Source organism: Opisthocomus hoazin, chromosome 4, assembly GCF_030867145.1.
Source record: "Opisthocomus hoazin isolate bOpiHoa1 chromosome 4, bOpiHoa1.hap1, whole genome shotgun sequence".
Taxonomy (NCBI): domain Eukaryota; kingdom Metazoa; phylum Chordata; class Aves; order Opisthocomiformes; family Opisthocomidae; genus Opisthocomus; species Opisthocomus hoazin.
This window is the reverse complement of record NC_134417.1, coordinates 20,853,479-20,878,171: the sequence shown is the minus strand read 5'-3', so window position 1 is coordinate 20,878,171 and position 24,693 is coordinate 20,853,479. Positions and strand designations below refer to the sequence as shown.

At 39.3% G+C, this 24,693-nt stretch overlaps 1 protein-coding gene and 1 long non-coding RNA gene across 7 annotated transcripts in view; one reads left to right on the top strand and one right to left on the bottom strand.

The window, feature by feature from the left end:
- Positions 1-14,871, top strand: part of PIK3CA (phosphatidylinositol-4,5-bisphosphate 3-kinase catalytic subunit alpha) — a 40,984-nt gene extending 26,113 nt beyond the window's left edge. The window contains exons 8-22 of one of the 3 annotated variants that reach the window (XR_012763666.1): positions 668-820; positions 929-1,063; positions 4,857-4,981; positions 5,376-5,457; positions 5,927-6,091; positions 6,654-6,757; positions 7,938-8,109; positions 8,444-8,550; positions 9,048-9,169; positions 9,702-9,780; positions 11,236-11,406; positions 11,905-12,022; positions 12,187-12,338; positions 13,551-14,658; positions 14,783-14,871. Coding sequence is in view for 1 of the 3 variants with exons in the window: in XM_075418285.1 (XP_075274400.1) it covers positions 668-820; positions 929-1,063; positions 4,857-4,981; positions 5,376-5,457; positions 5,927-6,091; positions 6,654-6,757; positions 7,938-8,109; positions 8,444-8,550; positions 9,048-9,169; positions 9,702-9,780; positions 11,236-11,406; positions 11,905-12,022; positions 12,187-12,338; positions 13,551-13,821 (1,956 nt within the window). In the remaining 2 variants the exon portion in view is untranslated. Of the gene's footprint in view, positions 1-667; positions 821-928; positions 1,064-4,856; positions 4,982-5,375; positions 5,458-5,926; positions 6,092-6,653; positions 6,758-7,937; positions 8,110-8,443; positions 8,551-9,047; positions 9,170-9,701; positions 9,781-11,235; positions 11,407-11,904; positions 12,023-12,186; positions 12,339-13,550; positions 14,659-14,782 lie in introns of those variants that run through there. The other 2 variants (XR_012763667.1, XM_075418285.1) reach the window with 2 other exon arrangements.
- On the bottom strand, positions 1,057-24,156 carry LOC142361134 (uncharacterized). 4 transcript variants are annotated; one of them, XR_012763669.1, is made up of 7 exons: positions 22,957-23,038; positions 16,224-16,394; positions 13,756-13,817; positions 8,398-8,576; positions 7,823-7,939; positions 3,760-3,857; positions 1,057-2,117 (listed from the first exon to the last, which is right to left on the bottom strand). It is a non-coding gene; the product is annotated as an uncharacterized LOC142361134 (long non-coding RNA). The 4 variants fall into 4 exon arrangements; XR_012763670.1 differs by lacking the exons at positions 8,398-8,576; positions 22,957-23,038 and adding an exon at positions 24,085-24,156; XR_012763668.1 differs by lacking the exon at positions 8,398-8,576.
- Between the last annotated feature and the right edge of the window lie 537 nt (positions 24,157-24,693).

Sequence of the window (24,693 nt, the reverse complement as noted above, 5' to 3'; positions counted from 1 at the left end):
CATCTAATTCTAGCTACCAGCATCATTATATTCTGTGTTTGAGCATGTGTCACAGGTACTATATAGTTTTTTGTCTACAGCCAGGTTTACGAATCTTACAGAATCATAACATGGTTTGGGTTGGAAGGGACTTTTAAAGATGATTTAGCCCAATCCCCCTGCCATGGGCAGGGACACCTTCCACTAGACCAGGTTTCACCACCCAACCTGACCTTGAATGCTTCCAGTGATGGGGCATCCACAGCTTCTCTGGGCAACCTGGTCTGGTGTGAGAGCACCATTATAAAAAAATTTCTTTCTTATGTCCACTCTAAACCTATTGGTTTTCAGTTTAAAACTGTTGCCCCTTGTTCTGTTACTACAGGACTTGGTAAAAAGTCTCCATCTGTCAAAAAACCTGACTATCACCGTGAGTTCTTTTGATGTGGGGAAGATGTTAGCATGTGTTTGCAAGTGTTTTGATATTATTCTGCAAAATAACTGCCATAGTCATTCATAGGAAAATACAGTACAAAAGTCATTCATAGAAAAAAAGCAGCTTCCACAGCCTGCTTCTGCTGATCTGGGAATGTAACAACTTGCTCTGGGGTGAAAATGTTATTTCTCCTGACTCACTCTGCAGTAATTAATAGATGACACTGAAAAATCATCTTCTAATCTGTTTAAGGAGCATTGTCCGTTGGCTTGGGGAAATATAAACATGTTTGATTACACAGACACTCTTGTATCTGGGAAAATGGCTTTGAATCTTTGGGCAGTACCTCATGGGCTGGAGGATTTGTTGAATCCTATCGGTGTTACTGGATCGAATCCAAATAAGGTAAGTATTTGCATGCTAGTTTCATCTTTAGGAGTACATTTTCAAAATATGCTATATTATAATTAGTATCATTCAATGGAAGAAGTAATTTAAATTCCCTTTACTTAGGAAACTCCATGTTTAGAGCTGGAATTTGATTGGTTTAGCAATCCTGTAAAGTTTCCAGATATGACTGTGATCGAAGAGCATGCCAATTGGACGATATCACGTGAACTGGGGTTTAACTACAGCTATGCGGGGCTGGTAAGGCAAACTCCCCTTCCAAGTTCAGCTACTAAAATACGAATTGTATTACTTGCTTTACTCCGTATATTAGTGATAAATAAAACATTTTTTTAATGTATACTGATCTATTGTAAAAGCAAGAAATCTTGTTTTTTTTGTGCTTAGCAGAGTGAGTAATCTATTCTCCTCTCGTTATATTACCAGTAAACTGACCTAATGCTTTACTGACCAAACAAAATACTTTAAAGAGAAACTGTCTTACTATGCAAATGGTTAGGGCCTTTTTGACATTTTTATATCACTAATTCAGATGTCTAAACTACTTAATTTAACTTTTCAAAAGTTGTAATTCTCCTTCGATGATACTGTTTTATTTTGTTGCTATTTCATGTGTATAGGTAGGCTTTCTGTTGTAACCTAACTCTCTACTTGCTGCTTAATGGGCTAGTTATAACCACAAGTACAGGGAATTTCAAGGGAATTGATTGACATACAGATGAGTGTAGTCCTTTTTGTCTTCTCTTGTGTGAAGAAAATCAGTGTGTTGACAATTGGCTTTTTGGTGAGGTTTGGAGCTTTCTTAAAAGCACATTTTGGATGATTAAAAGGAGAAAAATAAGAAAAGCAGCTAAGCTAAAAATGATACCTATTTAAAGACAAGGCTGTGGCGTTAGTTGGTGTGTTTTTCTTCTGGAGGCTGCTTCAAAGAGTTGAGTTTCCCTAAGAGAGCTTTGTGGTCTGTGTGAGGAAGAGTCTCAGGGTGGAAAGTTTCGCTGTGCCAGAAAGTGCGTAGGTGTCAGTAAGCTTCCAGTTTGGGAATTCTGGTGATATTTATAACAGTCCCATCTCAACATATCTTGAACAAAGGGTTGTAGGCATTTGATTTCTCTTGATACGCTACAGGAAGTCCATCATAGTGGCGTATCTGCTTGTGGTATATATTGTGACTGAACAGTGCTGCAAGGCTTTTAAGGGTTGAAGGGCAGCTGGCTTCTTGGTAAATAACATTCCTTTGCTATAACACAGCCTGTTACCTGGGTGTATATGTGCTGGACTGGTTCTTCTGTTCCATCTGTTGACAAAAATAGAAAATGGTGAGGAGAATAAGCTCTCATTTCAGTGACAAAGTAAAAATCAACTTGCACTTTACAATTAAACTCCAACATTGTGAGGTAAAGTCTCAAATTATTGCCTTTTCTTTTTTGTGATAATCTTTACAATACTGTAGAAAAAGGGTCATAGTGGTTAAATATGGAGAAAGCATGTTTGTATCAATGACTCAGTTGACAGGGAAACAAACTATATATCGCTGCTTTGGTCTCTTTCCCATTATTCATGCCACTTTTTTGTTAACTCTCCTTGTTGTCTGCCAAAATCAATCCTCTTATTAGTTATTCTTACATCCTTTCATTAAATGCTTGGTAAGTTTGAACATCGCTAGTTACCTCTTAGTGTTGTATTTGTCCCTCTTATGTTTTAATGTGTGTTACCTTTAGGACTGAAGCCAAACTTTCTGTATTCAGGTACTGTGTATATTGTTAGCTGTCTCTAACATTAACTATATTTAAGGAGTTGAAAGGCAATGTATTGTTACTCATTCAAAAATCAGATACTAGATTACTGTGTAGCATTGGCCGTATCTGAAAGAGGTAAAAAATGTTTGCCTGAAGTGGTCAAAAGCAGCAAAGCAGTCACTGAGGTATGATTCCTGTATAAATGTTTTTGCTGTGATACAAAGTGTGTAACTTTTGACCTTGAAATTCATTATGCTGCACTTAAAAATCAGTAAATACATACTTATAAGAGAACACTTGTAGGTCCATTAATATCTCGAATACGCAATAATTTTCAAATATTAAATCTAACTTACTGTCCCACAATTCATAGAATTTCAAGTTTTTGGTGTTGACTGCAACAGGATAAATGCATTTTCCTTCTGGGCTTGACCTAAACTATGATCTTTCTGACCCACTGTGCAGGTACATCTTATGCTTCTTTTGACTTTCACGTAGTACTTAAGATGATTCTTTCAGAATCAAGATGAATATGTACAATTAGTCACTTGTTCAATATCAACTATTTGATCTTGTGTCAGGAGTAGGGTCATTATAAAGTCATTTATCCATTAACTTACAGAAAGACTCCGGTTTTGTTACTTGCACTGTGTCTGTTATGATAATATTTAAGAATGGGTTCTAGAAATTTTGCTGTGCCACATAGGGTTGTCCTGAGTAATTTCCCCCCACTTCTAAGTCCAGTCCATGTGCTTCAGAACAGTAATAAAAGAAACGTGTTGGTGTGCTAAGGTCTCACACTGTCCCTCTACTAACAGGGCAAGATACTAAAAAACCTGTGAGTTGGTTGATTCGTGCCTTAATGTTGGCAGATGTAGTAAGCTTGAAGGCCAGAATATTCTTCTTCCATATAACAGTAGCGGACCCGTCATGAGAACACCTAATTTATGTAATTAAAGATAAATGTAAAGCAGAGAACTTCCAATCTGAAGTAGATATCACGTGGTATAATCTGACAACTGTTCCTGTATTTCTGCGTATTCTCAGAAATAACACCTTTTAAAGGATGCCTTGATCTCCTACTTGGAAATTTCAGATTGTTCTTTTCTTCATCTTTTTTTTTTTTTTTTTTTTTTTAAAGCTAGATGCATTGGAAAGACTTTCTTTAAAAGACATGTACTTCAAAACAGAAATACCTACTAGTTCAACCATTTGAAAATTTCCATCAACAGAACTGGCAGACAGAGTGCAGTTCAGTCTTGCTTATTGTCTTGTTTAATGTGCTCAGTAGACATTGCCTGGGGAAAGAGCAGAACAAGAGGTCAAATACTGTGGTTCTACAGTTTAAACAATTTGAACTTGGAAAAGAGTTGATCTTACTCTTTTGTAGTAGTAGGTATCATACACGTACGAAAATGTGAGTTCAGTATAAAAACACTGTTGAACTCTTGTAGAATTTTTGGGATGGCTTCATCTTGGGTGTCAAACTTGTTTATTACAGTTGTATTTTATACCAAAGGCAATAATATAAGCCTCTGAAGAGTTCTCTTTTTTGCAGTACAATTGATTCTGTAGTTGAAACCTCAGACTGCATCATTTCATATGTTGCTTTGCAAAGAACGCATTAAATGAACTGAGAAATGGAAAGTGTAGGAGAAAAATTGAACTTGGCGTATGAGTTGTGAAAAATCAAGTAGTAGTAATTTCAATACCCCTACCATTGGTCTAAGCTTTTTCTAATAAATAAAGTCTTAGATAAAACTGATTTCAGTGTGTACCAGTTTGGTTTTCTGTGCTCTTTGGGAATATCTTGTACTAATTCTGGTTAATGTTTTCCAGTCTTCCTGTTACTCGGGCTTTCCTGCAGTGTTCTGCTTCTTATTTACTTAGCTTCATCCTCCATATTCTGCCTTTTCAGTTCCGATTCCTTTTGACTCCATTCAGCAGCTCTCAGCAATTTCAAAACTGGTGACAGAAATGACCAGTTTCATTTTGTGTTGCATTACGGTGTTCATCAGGTGTCAACTGCTGCTGTTTCTCCACACAGCTGATCTAGTTGAAATGTACCTCTTCTTGTCCCAGTAGTGACTAAAAGCAGTTGTAGAAATTGAAGGCCTGGTCTTTCATCTCTCTCTGTTCTTAAATTGTAAGTCCTTGGTTATAACAAAAGGAAACAACAAGATAGTATTGCATGATATAGGCTATAAGTGTTGCTGTGCTGTTAAAATACTTCATGTATATTGTGTGAGAACAGAAGGAAATGTGTGGCGGGTTAATGGATTGCTTTCTCTCTGCAGAGCAATAGAATAGCTAGAGATAATGAATTAAGAGAAAGTGACAAGGAGCAGCTGCGAGCCATATGTACACGAGATCCTTTGTCTGAAATCACTGAGCAGGAGAAGGACTTCCTCTGGAGCCACAGGTATTTGAAAACAAAAACCTAAACGAAGAAAAACCTATGTGTCGCAGTCAGAATTCACCCCGTTCACTCCAAATTTGTCATGACAGTCTTGGGTTTTGGTCCATTTTCTTTATTCTGTATTGTTGGGGTTAGTATTTAGAAAATGCTTTTAAAGCATTCTGCATTGTATGTCTTTGTTCATAAGCCTGTGGAGAAAAGTTAGTTGTTGAACTAGTTTACATTTTTCCCATTGCTGCCATCTTGCCTTCATGCATGGATCCTGACACCACCTTAGGGCATCGATTTGGATTCTGCTGACAAAGGAAGAAAAAGGTGCAGGACTGAGAGGGCACAGTTAGATGGTTATTGAAACAACGATGACGTTTTATACACACAACTTTTTTCTCTTTCGCAGACACTATTGTGTGAATACTCCAGAAATTCTGCCCAAATTACTTTTGTCCGTTAAATGGAATTCTAGAGATGAAGTGGCCCAGGTAACATATAGCACTGAATTAAGTTTTGAAGAACCTTTAAAATATGCTATTTTAAAGGAAACTTATGGAAGTTATGTGTGCATGATACATTGAATGAAAACTTAGATGATTCAAGTTGCCACGATAATTGACTGATCAGTCTGGTCCATTGTTCATGTTCTTTAGCTCAGTCTGAGTCTTAAGATTTCCTGTTGGTGGCATTATTTGAATCCGTGCTATGTTGCTGATTTGTCAATTATAGTTAAATATGAGGCTTTGTTTTCATTCTTTTTATAGTGGCATTCTTATAGCGGATAAAATAAAAGTCAGCTGGCAACTAATATCAAATTGTTTACTGAGAGGGGGCTGGCAAGTAAACAGCTTCTACCCAGACACAGTTTGTGTCTGATGATAACTTTTCATTGCTGTGTATTACCCTTTCTTCTTAATCAATGCAACTGTGTAATGTGCTTGGACTTCTTGTCCACAGATGTACTGTTTGGTAAAAGATTGGCCTCCAATCAAGCCAGAACAAGCAATGGAGCTTTTGGACTGTAATTATCCAGATCCAATGGTGCGAGCTTTTGCAGTTCGGTGTCTAGAGAAGTACCTGACAGATGACAAACTGTCTCAGTACTTAATCCAGCTAGTACAGGTATGTAACATATTTTTGTATATTTGGTGTCTTATGTCTATTTGATAATCACAGAGGCTTCAAATACAGAAAAAGTTAAGACCATGTGAAAAAGAGGTCATCAAAAGTATCTGTTTGCATTGTGGAGTATTTAGTAGGAGGAGATGAAATGTAGTTCACTTTCTGTAATGCTGTGGTTTTGCTTGTTGATACTAAATGCCAAAATTTTGCAGAGATGCGGAACTGTTCTACGAACTGGAACAGGCAGCTATTTCAGCTGTCCTAACATATGGGAACGTACAAGCAGAAGCATCTTAAAATTTTTAGGAAGTTGAGGCTAAAATATATGGTAATAGTAAAGGAAGCATCAGATGGTAAGTTCCTGAAATAGAGGCAGCCATGCACTGTTAGCAGATACTGTTCAAACCCAAACACATGCAGGTGTTAATACCAAGGTCAGTCATTCTACAAAATTTAATGTAAAAAAATAGATTGCTTTTTATTTAACTGCCTTTAATCTGTATATTGTTCATAGAAATAATAACTGCAGCTGATTTTTTATTTTTTCTTTATCCTTAACTAGGTTCTGAAATATGAACAGTATTTAGATAATCAGCTTGTGAGATTTTTACTCAAGAAGGCACTGACTAATCAAAGGATAGGACACTTCTTCTTTTGGCATTTAAAGTAAGCTTAATATCATATTAAGGGGTGGTGGGATTCCTATTAGCTGTAAACAATTAGTTGTATGCTTGGCATACTAAATGTCCCTTTTTAGGAAAATATTACCACTTAAAGTTTGCTTTATATTGGTTAAGGGTTAGAATGCATAGTTTGGTAACAGAAGTCATCCCTTGTAGTTTCAAAAGCTAGGTAGTAATAGATATGTAGTCTTGTACTTTTTATCTAATGATGATTATTCTAAAAGCAAGGTAGTCTGATTGCTGGAATCCTCCCATATTGTTAGCTGTTTACAACTTCAACAGATTTCTGCTGTTTGAACTTTATTTTGTATACCAGATCCACCACCAGTCTTTTCCAGAACATTTTACAAATATTTCAGGCCTAAAGAAAGCCACCCAATTTGACCAGATAAGGCTTTGAAAAATAACTTTTCATACATGCTTATTAAAGACTTTAAGAGCTTGATAACCAAAATATCTCTGTGTTCTTCCTTACCAAGTATAACATGGGCTTTGTAATTCCTGGTGTTGAGAAGGCTGAGCGTAATTCGGCCTACAGCACACTGGATTGTAGCTAAGTCTTGCCTAAAAGTGCTGTTCTAAAATAGTGTGATCAGACACAGAAATAGGATCAAGGAATCTTTGCTGTGCTTTCAGTTTTCTCCTTCCCTTGGTAATCATCAAGGATAATGGAATAAGTTGCCTCATTAACTTGTTTGAGGGGATATATTTTAGGACTCTCTGAAGACTGAGAGTAAGAACAAACTAAGAAACTAGAGGAGCCACAGCCTGGGATTGGCTAAATGAGACAAGGAGAAAATGAAACAGGTTAGCTTTGCTCTTGGCAAGGAAAGGTGGAACTTGAATTGTGTAAGCTTGAGGTTTACTACAGAGTTTCTGGGAAGCGTGGATTTTGAATAAAGGCAAGGGATGGAAAAGGACAGGATGGAGCAAGAAGGAACGAGGAAAAAGCCTATAAACTCTGCTGGATTACTTGTGAAGGGTGTTGAAGTCTGATCAGTCCAGTCAAAATTAGATGAGTTTTGGGAGGTCAATACAAGTTACCTACCTGAAAAGAAGGATCCATAAGCAGCCCTCAGGAAGATGTTACAGGTATAGCTTCATTTTTGGCACCTTGAAATGGTCTTCTCTTTAAGCTATAACTGTTCTTCTTCTCTCTGTAGGTCTGAAATGCACAATAAAACTGTAAGTCAGAGGTTTGGTTTACTTCTGGAGTCCTATTGTCGAGCGTGTGGAATGTATCTAAAGCATCTCAGCAGGCAGGTGGAGGCTATGGAGAAGTTGATTAACCTCACAGATATTCTCAAGCAGGAAAAAAAAGATGAGACCCAGAAGGTATTATAAGCTGTCCACATACCAAAACTGTTGCTGTTCAGTCACAGGAATTACTTAGAACTGTGTTTAATTTTATTAACTAGAAAACTATTAATGGTAACTTCAGTAGATAGCATGTTTTCCTAGAAGCTGTAATATTTTCTGTGTGCATTGCTGTTGTCTACCTCTTAAGGCAGTAGAACTAAAGTTAAGGGTTTCGATTTGTGTAATATGTGGCTATGTGGAGTTGCTTACGTTGGAACTATGCAAAACCATGCTTTAAAACCAAAGCTAAAATCTGATACTTACCTTCATTTACATGTGTTCTCAAAACCTGAATGTCATTATTTATCAGGTACAGATGAAGTTTCTTGTTGAACAAATGAGACGGCCAGATTTTATGGATGCTTTACAAGGTTTTATCTCTCCTCTTAATCCTGCCCATCAACTGGGAAATCTTCGGTATTGTCTTCAGTTTTGAAGTTTGTCTGGATATTTAAGTAAATGCTTAGTAATGTTAACCTTAACAATGTTAAGGTTAAATGTTAACATACTGAATGTTGGTATCTCAAAGTTATCTGAATAAAACTTGTGGCACAGTAATTCATAGTGAAGTGATTTCAGTCTAATGGTTTAACAGATTAGGGAATAACATGGCAGTTAGCTGTTCCTTTAAGGTGACAGGAACTGGAGTCCTTTTTTCTGTTTGTAAGGAACACACGCTGCTAAAAGAAAGCTTACAATGTAGCCAGCTTTTCTGTTGGTCTTAGCAAATGGTTAACATTTCACTTTCTAATTAAAGTTTGAGGCTGAAAGTAAAAGTGGTTGATTATCGGTTAACCATGCATATTTAATTTGATAATAATTCAAAGAATTTGAAGAAAACAGCGAGAACTTAGTAGTATTACAGAAACAAGATATGAGAATCAAATTGTGCCTATTTCATATCTCTTTTTTAGGCTTGAGGAGTGCAGGATAATGTCATCTGCAAAAAGGCCCCTTTGGTTGAACTGGGAAAACCCAGATATTATGTCTGAGTTGTTATTTCAGAACAATGAGATAATCTTTAAAAATGGAGATGGTAAGGAAAAATAAGTAACCAAAAGCTACTTATCTGTTTGTTTTCCTAATCTACTGTTTCATATTTTTTCTAAGCATATAAAATACATATCTTTAAAAAATCTACAAAAAAAAAAATCATCTGAGCAAAGCAATTTTCTCTTCCAGAAAAATAAGGCATGCACAAATAAGCATTTGTCTGTCATGTACAAATTTTGTATGTTCTAAGATGCTCAGTCTGAGGTGGAACATACTATTTAATACTTCTGTGGCTTTTTACTTGAAAATATCTTCAGGATACTACAGATGTGTGATCTGTAATTCTTTTGTCATATTTTTTTATATATTTTTAAACAGTTTTGAAATTGCCATCATAAACTTGTATTCATTCTTAGCTATTTAAAATCTGCTTTTCTCTGAGAGAACAAAACCTACACCAAACTATGCAAGCCTCATTTCTTTTAGACATACTTTTTGAGGGAAAAGTAAAATAAGATGTAACAAAATGTTCTGGTGTTAGGAAATTTGAGATGTCTGTGTATTTGACATTCCAGACTTGCGACAGGACATGCTGACACTTCAGATAATCAGAATTATGGAAAACATCTGGCAAAATCAGGGTCTTGATCTTCGGTAAGCATTAGAGGTCATTCTCAAGCAATACTGTTCTTAATGGTTTTTGCATTGGTGTGTTACCAGAGATTGCTTCTGTTCTCCCAAGGGTAATAAATGAAATGCTATAAATAGGCACATTCTTACCTGTTGGAGTGATTTTTAATGTTCTTTAATAACCTTCAGTTAGCTAAACTGCTAGATTCTGTAAAGATAAGATTGTGTTTGAAAAATACTTTAGTCTAAATCAAGGGTATGAGGGATCTACATATCGGGAACGGCTACGAGAGCTGGCACACGCTAGCCACGCTATGGTCTACTGATGGTATCTGTAGGATTTGCTTTGAACAAGTTGCCAAACTCGCAGCCCTATTGAGCGATGACTCTTTGTAGTTGGTATCTTCATTTCAGTACACCAAGTGGGTATTACCCAGTGTTACGTGTGCAGCTTCTCCACCTCTAAATAGTTTGTGGCTACAGTAGCTTCTGCAGAACGCCATTCAGTATAAACTATTCTTCTGGAACACTGATGCTACACAGGTTACGCTTCCAAATACGCGTTTACTGTGTGGTAGACTTAGGTGGTGGCGTCACAGAGCTGCCTCTGCACTGTCAAGCCAAGTATGTTCTTTGCACCCCCAGTTCTCATTTCCTCACCATCTAGATGAAAGGACCTGTTGGTCTCCATCGTCTCTCATGTGTCTGGACAACTGTTTTGTCTCTCGTATTGTAATGTGTGACAGAATTACGGCTCTGTTTGTAGAGCTGCGGTTCACAGTACTCATGTCTTGAACAGTAGCCAGCTATGGAAATCTGCAAAAATACATCCTCTTCCACCTCTTCCCACCATTCTTCTTAGAGGCAGCATTGAGCTTTAGAAGAGAAGTTGAGTAAGTATGGTGTGACAGCCTGATTTAAAAAAAAAAAAAAAAAAAAAAAAAATCAAATAACACCTAGCAGTCCATCTGCTGTAGTGAAAGACTGAAATGAGCATGCAAGATGAGGCAGCTGATGGACTCTGCATAAAAAAGCAAGCTACACATAACACTAGGGGACGAAAAAGAAATTTTCTGAGGATCTAGAAACTGCAACTCATCCCGCTAAGGTCACTAAACTGTATGTCTCTATGGTACAGAAAGTATAACAGTCCAAAGTTTATGCCGCATCTGTAAGAAAATAGGTGAGTCTCACTGTTTTTCTTTCACCTAAATCAGACTTTTATCTAAAAATGCACATGTAGATAGACAAATGTAAGTATACTTTTATTACCTGCAAATAAAGTGCTGTTAATCCAGAGAGGAGAAGCCCACCTCCACAGCAATGCCAGCGGTCGTCTCTGCCACTGGCCTCACATTGCACTGATGTTCCATAGATTCTTAGGTCTAATAGGAAGCCATGATAGATTGTTTTCTCTGGGCTTTTAACCTGTTGCTTGCTATCTTAAAACTTAACTCTGTAAAAACCTTTGTCTTTCAGGATGTTGCCTTATGGTTGTTTGTCTATTGGTGACTGTGTGGGACTCATCGAGGTAGTCAGGAGCTCTCATACAATCATGCAGATTCAGTGCAAAGGAGGCTTAAAAGGAGCGTTGCAGTTTAACAGCCATACATTGCATCAGTGGCTCAAGGACAAGAACAAAGGAGAAATGTGAGATTTCCTGTTGCTTGTTTTTCTTGTTCACGTGCTCTTTTTGATGAAACTTCAAGAGAATTAAAGTTCATCAAGTGGAAAATTATGTCCTTCTGATTTGCTTTTTTTCTTTGCCCTCTTTTGCCTAGTATTTGTGCTTGTCTCTCTTTTAATGAGTTGAGGTGGTTGTGTGACTTCTCAGCAATAAAGCTAAGTTGGAGGTAGAACTATGAAGATGTGGCTTAAGTCTTTAACAGTAGCTCAGCAAAGTGAAAACTGCTAGCCTTCAAAAGAGGGACAGTCATTTTAATAGCTAGTTTACTGTTCTGTGATCTAACTAAGTACTTCTGTTCTCAGAGTATGCTGAATTTCTTCTTTACTCTGATAAAGTGATAAAGTTCAGGAACTCTGCTTCATTGAGAGAAGACAGAAGTTGGTTCTTCCTTAATGGGGGTGGGAAATCTGCACTTTTGTATTAGAAGATCTATAGGAAAATGTCTCCTTTGTTTTCAATAGGTATGATGCGGCTATTGACTTGTTTACACGTTCTTGTGCTGGCTACTGTGTTGCTACCTTTATACTGGGCATTGGTGATCGCCACAATAGTAACATCATGGTAAAAGATGATGGACAAGTAAGATCTGTTTTTCTAAAAACATAGCCTAATGTCATCTCTCACTTTGATATGAGTTTATTTTTAAAAAAATCCACCTGAACTATAAGCAAATGATCAATTTTACTATGACATCATTTAAACAAGGAATTACTAATCTTAAAATACCTTTCTGTCTTTCCAAGCTGTTTCACATTGACTTTGGGCACTTCCTCGATCACAAGAAGAAAAAATTTGGTTATAAAAGAGAGCGTGTGCCATTTGTCTTAACACAAGACTTTTTAATAGTGATTAGTAAAGGAGCCCAAGAATGTACCAAAACAAGGGAATTTGAGAGGTGAGCCTTTTTAAACATTTAACTTCCAGAGTATTTTGTACCTAAAATGCACCTTAATACCAGTGACCTTTAATAATTAGCTTTTTAAATTGAAAAGTAGTATTTTACTTGGCTTGCAGTGAGTATGTTCTAATTCTTTAGTTGAAGATCAGCCATCCAGTTGTAAATCAGTAGGTGATCTTAGTGCTTACATGGCATTCAGTTCATGAAGTGTCACTTTAGCTTTGCAGTGTCAGCACACATGTTAATAATGATAAATTTTTAAATATCTGATTTTTTTGAACACTTACGCAATCCCAAGAGGATTTGTTTTGACTGCAAAACCTGAGAATCCTTAAAGGATCCTTAAATGACAGGTATAGGGCACGTTAAGAGCCTTGCTGGTTACTCAGCAATACATCTCTCTCCTATAGCTGCTGTGATATCAGCTCTTCAGCTGGCCTGTGTAGTTTGTGACATTCTGCAGAACCTACTAAGAAAGGAGAACTTTAAAAGAATAATTAAGTAAATAAGTACTGTTGCTGTAGCCATTCCTAACATCTGTGTTTCCAGAGATCCAGTCTTTGACAGCTTTCAATTTTATTCTTAATTGCATTATGTTTGGGGCAGGGAAGACAGATTTTAAGTTACAGTGTCTGAATGCTGCAGTGAAGCACTTGCGTTTTTTTTTTCTTAACCTGACTTAAACTGGTGATTTCAGCATAAATGGGCATTTCTCACCAAATGTTGTGATACAGCAAATGCCCCTGTCTTCAATGCGTTCTCCAGAGTCTGAGAGGCAACAGCTACTGCCCCCATAAAACTAGAGGGGAGAAGTGGGTCTCTGATGATAGCCAAGAAAGAGCTGTTTGCAGCAGTATATCAGGAAATGTGCTTTGAAATCTGAAATGTCAGTAGCAATGACTTAAAATGGCTCTGAACTCGCATAAACTCATGTGGAACGCTTGTGGAATTGCAAACGAGGTTTAAGGTTAGAAAGCCTGTCTGCAGTTTGGCTGTTGTGTTAGTCTGACTGCTACTAATTCGTAGAGAAATGAAGATAACCTAAGCAGGAAGATGAGGATATTTCGTCAGCAACATTATGGTGTTCTTACTAGACTAAGACTATCTACTTTTTTAGTGTCCAATTACCTGAAAACTGTTTTGGAGGTGAAGTAGTAACATGCGTCTACTAGGGAAATACACTGAGCTTTTTTCACCTGTCTTTTTCAGGTTTCAGGAGATGTGTTATAAGGCTTATCTAGCAATTCGGCAGCATGCCAATCTCTTCATAAATCTTTTCTCCATGATGCTTGGCTCAGGAATGCCAGAACTGCAGTCCTTTGACGATATTGCATACATTCGCAAGACCCTTGCATTGGACAAAACAGAACAGGAAGCTCTTGAGTATTTCATGAAGCAAATGAATGATGCTCACCATGGTGGCTGGACAACAAAAATGGACTGGATCTTCCACACAATAAAACAGCATGCTTTGAACTGAAATGAAAGCAAAGAAAACAAGAACTGATAGCCCGCTTTGTGGGTACTGCACTGTTCATACCCGTTAGCAGCAAAGACTGGTTGCATAGGAATTGCACAAACAACAAAAAACGTTAGAATTTATGGCGAGAAAGGAGACGAACTGTTCAGACAACTGTCAAAAAATAATGTAAAACAGGGTTTCAGATAGCACTGAAGTTGTACACTTCAAAAAATTAAGCTTTAGTATGATATGTGGTTTCATGTTATGCCTTAAGCCCAAAAAGGTAAACTTGGAAGAATGTTTCCTTTTTTCATTTGATAGGATAAATTAGAAGGAAAAAGAAGATAGTGCTAGCATGAACATAGAGTCCATCAGATATTACCTTAGATCTGGTACAGCCGGTGGAGACTATGCTGGATTGAGAAGAGTAGAAAGAGAGTTCAAGTGATAGCGAATATTTAAATGCAGCATAGTTTGAAGGGAAGGAGTTTTAAACTCAAAGATCTAAAAACAATTGAGAGGACAGTGCCTTTTAAATGTGCTCAGAGGCATTAACATTTATGGGATTTAGATGACCCTTTGGTTTCTGGGTCCGTCATCTGCACAGTTTCTGAAAGCAGCAGGAAATAGGCCCATTCAGTATGGTGTTTCTTCTGCTCAGTATTTCTAGGGGTGCAATTCATACCTTCACAAAGAAACTCCCTATCATCCCCAAAAACTGACTAACCTGGAAGTTGAATGGTCAGAATTGGGTTTAGTGCAACAGAGAGTTGTAGTGTTCATCTTAGGTTTGCTTTAATCTAACTTGAACTGAATAGATTTTTTTCATACATGTTTTCCAGAACCTAAAGAAAGGTGAGTTATTAAAATTATTGAAAGATTATTTTTTTATAAAGGCTATTTATATAATAGGAACTATTATTAATATATATTCTTTATTTACATGATTTGTCCAATATTCACTCTTTTAATTTTGCAGCCCAGTTCTATCTGTCCAAGACTTCAGTTTCCATTAATGTCACTGAAGGTGACCAGATATACTCCTAGGACCAAATTCAACCCTGGTGAAAGAGGACACAAGTACCACTGAAGTAGTGGGAGATACACCCACTAATGCCAGAGGTGAACTTGGCCTAAGTCTCTTCAAAAATTTTTGGGCATCGCTCTTCACATTACTAAAGTGATACGCTGGCTATTCAAGGAACGTACATGTAAACCCTCAATCTTTGGGTCCACCATTTCTCTTCTTTCTTCCTCCTTTGGAAGTGGTTTAATCCAATAACAGATACATCAGAAACGGCAATTTAGATTTTCAGTATGATCAATAATAAGAAGTTCAACATACAGCAGGATATGCTGGCTAGCTCAAAGCATGTGGAGTTACCAAACATTTTATAGCTTTGTCTGTTTTGTGTGTGTGCGTGTGTAATATATATTTGTAAATCTAGTTGTTGTCCTCTAACACGATTACGATGTGTGCAATCAACTAAATCGGCACCACTTTTTGAAACTGTTCAAAGTGCCGAGGATTTCGGAATGCCCTTATGCACAACTTCAGGTAGGACTGTTTTTCTAATTCTTAAACAGGATTTTTTAATTAGTGAAGCCCATGATTGAGGGTGATGTTCACCCTAACATTTTACACTTGCTAGATTTGCAGCACTTGGAGTGAATTCCAAAGGTTTGGGGCTTTTGGGGGTTCAGCTCGTTCACTTGCAAACACGCACCGAGGTGCCACTCAGAAAGTGCAATACCACATGTAATATAAAATATGCTGACAGCTGGTGTTAGATTAGAATATAAGTATATAAATAAACTGTACTTTGTGCAGGCTGTACTGATGAGGTAATGAGTGGTTGGCTTCATTTAGCAAATTGTAGTATATTAAAAATGTGCAATCAATTACAAGATGAAAGACTTTGGGGATTGTAAAGCCAAGACTTTGGTCTTTCAAGACACTTTCATAGTCAAGATCCTGCAGTTGATTACTGCACACAGGAATACTTGATGTTGTGGGTGGAAACCTGTTTTTATGAAAAGTACAGAAGTTCCAAGAATAGTATGGGAATGTGAAGTTTTATTTCCTTAGTTCTACTAAATATTTTTGAGTAGTCCAATAGATTTCCCATTACTCTTTATTGACTGTTACATATTCCTCTTTGTTCATATGAATATTTTGATTCTTCCTAACCACGGTCATATTTTCTAGAGCAAAATTACCCTTGTATGTATTACTTTGCAGTCAATGCACTCTAATGGCTTAGCTCTTTTAAAATAAGGCTTAGTTTCAATTTAAATTTAGTTCACAAAATCTGAAACCTGTTGGCTGTAACTCTTAATTTAAGTGGGTAAAACTTGCACAAATGCCACATCAGGTGCTATATTATCCTTATTTATCTGGTATTGAAACAATGCTTTACCTCGTTTATGTAAGAGATGGTCAGCCTTTTCCAGCCTGGACGAAAAGATCAGCTCAAACTGATGGGATGTTATGAGCCCAACTTCTTTTGTGCTTTGCCCCTTCCTAGCCATTTACTTCTGCAAATATGAGTATAAACGTCTTTCAGTTCAAGCATACAGTGTTCTTCACCCTTTTTGCACAAACAGAAAGGTATGAGGAATCAGGCTCTGTTTCCAAAAGTTACTGCAACTAAATGCTGTGCACAAGCTGTAGAAGTTGTTATGAACATCAAATAGTAAAAGAAAGGAAACTTCATAGTGATACAGGCATAATATGATTTGGGATAATTATAGCATTTAAATAATTTTTTTTAAAGTAGGAGAAGCTCATGGGCTTTAAGCAGTTGTTCTTACCATAGCCAGGATGGGCATTTGAAAAACATTTGTCAGTGTTTCAGGAAAAAAAAAAAATCATTTTCTAAGCTTCAAAGCATTCAGCCCTAATTACCTTATCCTGTTATGCCAGTTTTGTGCTGATGTAACGTCACTGAAAATAGTGGAAGTACTATTGACTTACATTGTTGTAAATGAGAGGATGTTATCTGTCCTCAGTATCGGAAATAAGATCTGCTTACAGACTGTGAAAGCACCTGTAACTGAGCTCTAGATTTTTAGAGATCACTTGGAATTTGGATTTTTCTTTAACTGTTCCCACTTCATGGACATTTGAAAACGTTCCCTTTGTTCTGAGTCAGCTGCACAAAACACTAAGTAGCTTATTGAGAGCTTGAGTTGAATCTGAACACCTTGCTCCTGCAAAACGTTGTAGTAATACTACCGGAGCAAGGAGCCCAGGACTGGGCCATATGTTTTATTGCAAAGCATTAGGAAATGGTGATTTAGTGAAACAGAAGTTTAAAAACAGTAACATTTTCAACTGTGAAACTATGTTTGATTTAATGACAGAGCAGGCTGCTGATGATTAGTTTGCCATAAAAATATATTCTTTACTTTCCTAAAGGTAGCAGAAAAAGCACCTGTACTGACTTACATATGCACACTTTTCTATTCTGAAGGGGTGCATTAGTAGCTTTTTTCATAGGTGAAACAGACTTTCAGTGTAACTTTTAAAATTTAAAAAAGCATTTAAACAAAACCAAAATTGTTAGTGGTTTGGCATCTTGTGAAGAAGATATAAGCCTACATATTAAAGGCAATATAGAAATTACCAAGCTATAGAGAACTTTGTATGTGATGACCCTGCTGTTGGTGGTTTGGAGAGCTGTTTTGGGTTTTTTCCAACTTTCCTGTTTATGTAAAATATTAAATGCCCGTTAGTGGTCAGTAGCCCATGTTTGGTGACAATTTTAAGGTATTTTCTTTGCTTTGTCACTTTGTAACTGCCATGTTCCAGCATCTGTTCTTAATAATTGTGAATTCCTCCTGTTTTGCATGTCTGTACAGGTTGCAGACCTGGGCTGGACCCATTCAAAAAAACAATTATCAGAAAGGCCACTTGAAATCACTATTTTGTTGATGTCTTTGACATCTTGAAAATGCTTCAAGTTAATGAAAATGGTGTGGTATTACAGCAAGAATTGTAACTTGCTGCTTCGAAGATTATTTTTAACTTGTTTTAGTTTTACTTGAATGGAAGAAGAACCACACTTGGGTTTTTTTTTTAAATACTATATAGTTGTGGATGTTGTTGCAGATTATTGCATCCCAATTTAATTTTGCAATATATGTTTCATACACATAATGAATTTGTATGGTTTTTTTGTGCTGAAAGCACATTTAGGTAAGGCTCTATCTGTCCAAAATGATGTGTAGCTCACCACCCCTGCAGTTGATGTGGGTTTTGGGGGTGGGGTGGTGGTTTTGTTTTATTTTTGACATCTGTGTTAATGAAGGGAAGCCAACTGGAAACTGAATATAGAAGTTCTCTATTTGCATACGCTAATCAAATCTATAGGTGCTCTGGTCTTTGAGAAATTCTGATTTCACTTTATGCTGATATAACACTGACTTTATCAGAATCACTCTGGATTTACAACAGCATATGAAATCAGAATTAGACTATATGTATATTAAAGTTCCAGATTACTTATGATTCGGTATGAAAGGTGTTCTCTTAATGAGAGGAACGTTTACTACAGCCCAGTTAAACACTTCACAATTTTACTTTGAAATAGTCTTTATTAACTAGCCTTTTCAGCTCTCCATCACTACTGTCACATTGTCTATAGTTACTTTCATTCTTGAGACTTCCAGGATTTTTGTTGCTCACTAACTTAAATGTTTCATCTTCCTACTCTTTCGTAAAGACTCATTGAACCCACACTCAGGAAAAATAGCTGTTCTTAATTTGCAGTGCAGTGTTCTTGATTTCTGAGCTTTATGGCATAGACTTTTTTAAAAGTATGAGGTCTTACTGTGTTAGCACTCCTGACTCTAAGCCAGAGGTGGATCCCTCTGTCATTCTCTCTCCAGCACCTCTCCTAAAAAAGGGACATGCCCATAGCCTAACAACATAAAATATTGGTAAGAGATCAACTGAAGAAATACTCTGCCTGTTCTTTGAAGCTAGCATCCCCATTGGTTTGCATAAATGTCTTAAGTGTCCTTACTGTCACTTCTGTATGTGCTGCAATATTCCTTCAGCATAAAGAAGGCTAAAATACACTTATTCTGTCATGACTTTTTCTGAAATTCTAGTGCCAGTTCCCCAGTAGCTATAAAACTGGTTTAGGAACCACTTAGTTCCGTGTAACTGCATCAATTTTGTTAGGAATTTGTTCCAGTATTAAATTAATCACAGTTAAACCTGACCTAATTATATTGCTGAAGTTATAGAAAGCCTGATTCAAGCAGAAGCTGTTTCTCATAAGAATCTTACGTCTGCTGCAGTTTAGTTAATCCGTAAGAGCCAAAACATGGATATACAGAGCTGCAATCTCATTCTGGTTTGTTTCTTTGGTTTAAGTGCATTTAATCTATTCCCAAGCCTTATTAAGTGTTCTGTATCCTGAGTTATCAACTGCCCTAGGCTGTCCAAGGTTGTCTTACTGTTTCATTTGGGGCAGAGGAAAGAAGAGGAAGGGAGGCAGAGATGAATCCTATTCTTTCTTGTCTTACAGCCACTGTGGTCCAAATTCTTCATCTTCTCTTGTGAAGATAAATGTGTAATTCATCATCTGGAAGTATCATCCTTTCCTCTTGCACCTCTGCAAGTTTTAACCATGAATATCAACATACGCTATCAAAATCCACTTCCCTGGTGGAGAAAAGGATTTAAAATAGATACAGCTGCAGTGTGATGTCCTGGATTCTCAGGCTTGAAATTTTGACAGTATGGATGTAATTGCAACTGGCAACACAATTGCAAGAACTTTCACAGACTTGCACAGAACCGTTGAGATTGGCAGGGAGCTGTGGCAATCGGCTAGTCCAGCTGCCTTGTTTGAAGCAGGGTCAGCTAGAGCAGGTTGCCCAGGACATCGTCCAGTTGGGTTTAGAGCCTATCTAAGAGTGTCCACAGTAAAAGTTTTTTCTTAATGTTTATATGAAATTTCTTCTGTTTCATTGCCTAATATCCTTTCAGTGGGCAGGACTGAGAAAAGCCTTGACTGTTGTCTTTATTCCTCTCCATCAAGCATTTACATACATTGACAAGATGCCCCTTGAGCTTTCCCTTCACCAGGCTAAACAATCCCAGTGCTCTCAGCCTTGCCTCCTATCCCTTCATCTTCGTGGCCCCTTGGTGGACCCACTCCAGTACGTCCATGCCTGGCTCAGCCCTGGGGAGCCCAGCACTGGACCTGAGCAGAGGGCAGGAGGAGGAAGGCTCACCTCCCTCGACCTGCTGGCTGTGCTCTTCCTGAGGCAGCCCATGATCCCCTTGGCATTTTGGATAAATAGAGCCCAGGAGGGTGTACGCTCTTGATGCTTTTGCGTAACTGTGGTGAAGCTGGTAGCAGTTACACATCTTCATCAAAAGGAGAGTATAAACACCCACCAGTGCTTGAAATGTCTTTTAAAAATGAGACAATTATCTTTTAAATAACCACTATGGGGGGGGTGGGAGGGATGTTGCCGTGTGTGTGTCATTCTGTAATAAAGGTCCTGTGGTAAAGTAGTTAGACAGCAAGACATTTTTAGTAATAATGGGCCAAAACAATATTTAAGATGCAGCAAGATGCATGTGTTGTCATACTGAGAATAGTCTTGCAGTACTTTTTACTTAAAAAAAAAAAAAAAACACAAACATTTTTCCCCTTTTCCCCCCTTCTGCTGTGCTACTCAAGTAACAAAAGTTCGGCCTATGATACTTATTGTAGTTCATGTTCATGGGAAACTGTAAAAAGTCTTGCTTTTTATTTATCTTTGCGGTCTGTATCACATGCTGTTTATTAAAAAAAACTACTTTTGTTTGGTTTTTATCACACTTTTGAGTGTTAATGTATATACTAATGACTAAATTAAAACAATATGGTTGGTACACTTGTGAATTCCTAAGTGAGAATTTAAGGCATCTTCAGTATTGGAAGTGTGATTTGGTGTTGCAGCTCTGCTTTCAAAAAAGGCTAGAAGAAAGATAGAAATTGCGTACGTTGAATTTGTGTGAGAGGAACAGAAATAGAATTTGCATTCTTTATAGGTGGGAAGTCCTAAATGCACATGGCATTCATTCTTGTATACGTCGATCTTCAAAATAAGTAACTTTAAAATGTAGGCTGTAAAACTTGTGATAAGAGAGCAGGTGTTACTCAAGTGTTTCAGTTGGATGGTTTTAAAGCCTCTGCTAAATCAGTCTGGTTTGTTTCTGAAAAATATTTCATGCTTTCGCTACCAAAATTATATTTTAAACAAACAAACCAGGTTGTGTTTTTGTATCCAATACTAGTTTTGAAAGAATGAGGAACATATTTGGGAAATGACTTGCTGGCAAGTGTAAGAGCGGGGGTTGCAATGGAATTGCTTCTGTGGACATGTTGGTCACCTTGGATTTCCGTTGCTAACACGCTGTTATTGTGGGAGGGATTTGAGCTCTCTTGCTGAGAATTTCACTTTTTTGGAGGGATGAGGGAAGTGACAGGGTTTCTAATCAGGTCACTTCTACACATCTTTGTCCCCAGTAAGCTTTAAACTTTGTATGCTGGTCAGTTCTGTTTCAGATCCCCGCTGCCTGGGTTTGAATAGGGCTCTGTTCCAGCACGTGCTCAGTCTGCACTGGAGTAGAACTCTGTAATAGAAGGTGGACATCATTATCCTTGTTTTTATTCCAAAGCTCAAGCTGAGCTCTGTTCTGGAGACAGCAAATCAAAGTATGGCTAGTGATTTTGAAGTAGCTAGTTCAGTAACCTGAACTAGCAGATTAAACCTCTGTTGTTACACTTCAAGGTGAGTTTTGCCTTTTCTAGTAACTATGAAGTGGTTATGAGTGGTTACTACCTTGTTTTAAATGCACAGGATGGTTCAGGGAAGGGGGTTCATATTAGAATTTACTGCCATTACTATGGTGTGATTTTTGTGGTAGTTCTAAGTCTCAAGCCCTAAAGCATCAAAAAATTACAGAAAACTTGCAAAATAATGCTGGTGAAACAGAAGAATGATTTGCCCTGTGAGCAGTTTGCTTTAGCATGGGAATCTCAATGAGCCCTCTTGATTTTATGCTTGGAAATCAGTCTGGTTTCCAGCCTGCATTGGAAGGATGTGAAAAATCTGAACCCATGTAACAAAAATGCAGGAAAAATGATGTTAGACAAGATATCTCAGGTAACCTCCTATACGTCCTTTTAAACACTAACAAATCTGCCTTCAGCGAAGGTTATTATCATGGGCTACACTTACTGCTTTCATTGAAGAAAGGCTTTACTCCATTCTTACTTTGGAAAGGATATATCCCTGCTGATTGAAACGAGCATCATCTGTGTTGCCCATTTAAACAACAAGGTGACTATCACACAGGCTTTTCTGTATTTCCAGTTGGAATGGGTTCTGCATGATTAAAACCTGACCCAGAGCTTTCTGAACATCCCAAGCATGCGGTGGTTTAGAAAACAAGACTCATTTAGACTTCTCTGTCTAAAGCATTGGTGACACTGTTTGATGCCTGTGACTTTGAACTGGATCTGCAGCTTCAGAGGGGATCCTCCTCAGGTGTTTCCCTTTCACTCAGTTGTGTCTTTTTATCTGACACAGGTGGTGTTGGGCTGTGCTGCTTTGTGTGAAGAAGAAATCGATCAAAGGTACAGAAGATGTGTTGTGCTTTATGTGGAAATGACTTGGCTATCCTCAGTCTGTCTCGCCGAGCAGGACTGAATTAAAAGGCAAGGGTTTGGTTTTGGGGTGGTTTTGGGTTTTTGTGAGTTTTTTGGGGGTGTTTTGGTTTTTGTTTTTCCCCTGGCAAATCACAGACTAAGTTCCCATTACTGCCCTCCACTGGGAACTGGGGAAAGTTGTTTTGTGTTTTTAATATTTACATGGAAATATTTTTGGTGAATAGAGGGAGAAATATGTGGGCATCCACCCATTTGGGTGGCTATAGACAATTTATGAGAATCCTAACATGAGCTGTGCTGGAAAAACCTCAGCTCCCACAGCTGGAATAAAGAGCAGAGAACAAAGTAAATTGGGATGCCAGGATCTGGTTTGATTGGGAATCTGGCTCAGGAGATAACAGATACACCCCATTTATTCAGCAGTGTGTCTTCAGAAGGGGATACCTCTACTTATCTTCATGCTGCTTACCATCAGACTTTTTGTGCGATCGTGGGACGAAGCTCGCTCTGCGTGGCTCTAACCAAAGTCACCTCACCCCAAAGACATGTTTCCAACTTTCAGGACAAAGGCTAAAGGTAGGATTTCATAAACAGGGTCAGTCCAGTTTCACCTTTCAAAGCTGAGCCTAGAAGAAGGGTAAAATTTTTTACTAATCACTGGAGCAACAACATATTAGGGGTGTTGGTGGATTCTCTGCTAATTGAAAGCTTGATCTTGAAATGAGGTAACTTCAGGCTAAGCCAGAGCAGAATAGCTCAATGAATGAAATGCTTGGTAAAATTCCGTCATCTGTTCTGAGTCATCAAATTAAGTAACTGTAATGGTCTCCCTTATGCCTCCAAAATAAATGACTTGTTTTTCAAAATAAGAAGATGCTGTTTGAAATACTGTTTTGTGGGGCAGTATAACTTACTGCTCTTCACTGTTGCATAAAAAAGTGAAGATGAAGTGAGCAAAAATGGGGATTATAAATTTGGACAATATTAAAATGGAGAAAATTGCTTATTTTAGTTCTCTAACCCTTACTTTATGTTGATTCTCCTATGCAGCTGCTTTAAGGGACAGCTGCTGCATAGACAGAAAAAGTAAACTTGTGCTTCGAGGCTCTTGCTTTCACATCAGCAGCTCTCTCGTGTACCATAACGTTCCAGCTCAACAAAGGATGCCCGAAAGGGTGAGGCTGTCCCCCCGCCCCCACCCCCGTGGTACGGCGACGGGCGGGGGCCAGGAGGCGCCTGCCCCCGCGGCCGCCAGGGGGCGCTACGTGGGCGGCCGGCGCGCCCCGCCCCGCCCCTTCCCCCGCGGGGCGCGCGGCGTCCGGAGGCGGTGGGGCCCGCGGCCGGGCGCGGAGCGGAGGTGAGTCCGGGCGGGAGGGCCGCGGCGTCCCCCGCAGCCCCGGGGAGGCCCGCGGTGCCGCCGCCCGCCTCCCTCCAGTCTCTCGCCCCGCCGGGCGCGGCCTGCCCGCCGCTGACCGTCGCCCCGCGTCCGCCCCCATCTTGCCCCTCGCCCCGGCGCCATTTGAAGCGCGAACCCGCCGCCCTGAGGCGAGGCGCGCGCCCGCCCGCCGCCCCGCGTCCCCCGCGAAGGGCGACTCACGCTCCGCGGCGCGCCGGGCCCGCGCGTCCCCCCGCGCTGAGGCGGGGCCGGGCTGGCGGCGCTCCCCGGCGGCGGCCCCGGGCGGGGCCCTCCCTCTCCCCGCCGCCGGAGCGTGGCCTCCGCCTCGCCCCTGCCGCCGGCTCCGCGTCTCGCCGCTGCCTGCGGGGCGGAGCGGAGCCGAGCCGTGCGCTTGCCGCGCTCCCGCCCCCGGTTCCCCCGCTGCGGCCCCGGCTCCGGCCTCCGCGCAGGCCGCGGCCGGCCCCGGGGGGCTGTGAATCTCCGTTTGAGGGCCTCTGTGAGCCCTTCCCGTAACGGCGCCGAGCAGCGGGGAGCGCGTACCGGGGAGGCCGCTGGCGGAGGGCAGCGGGCGGTGCTGTCCCCAGGCCGGGCCGCGGGGAAGAGGCCGAGGCCGCCCTAGCTGGGGCAGGACCTGCTGTCTCAGGCTGACGTCGGTTCTTCCCTCCCAATCCCGAAAAATGAGTGAGGGTATTCGATACTTACAGGCTACGACAGAATGTTAAAAACAGTTTTTTCCGTGTTATCCACCCCTTAAAATTCTGATTCAGACAAATTATTTCATCTCACGTGAAAAGAATTTGCTTGCTGAGG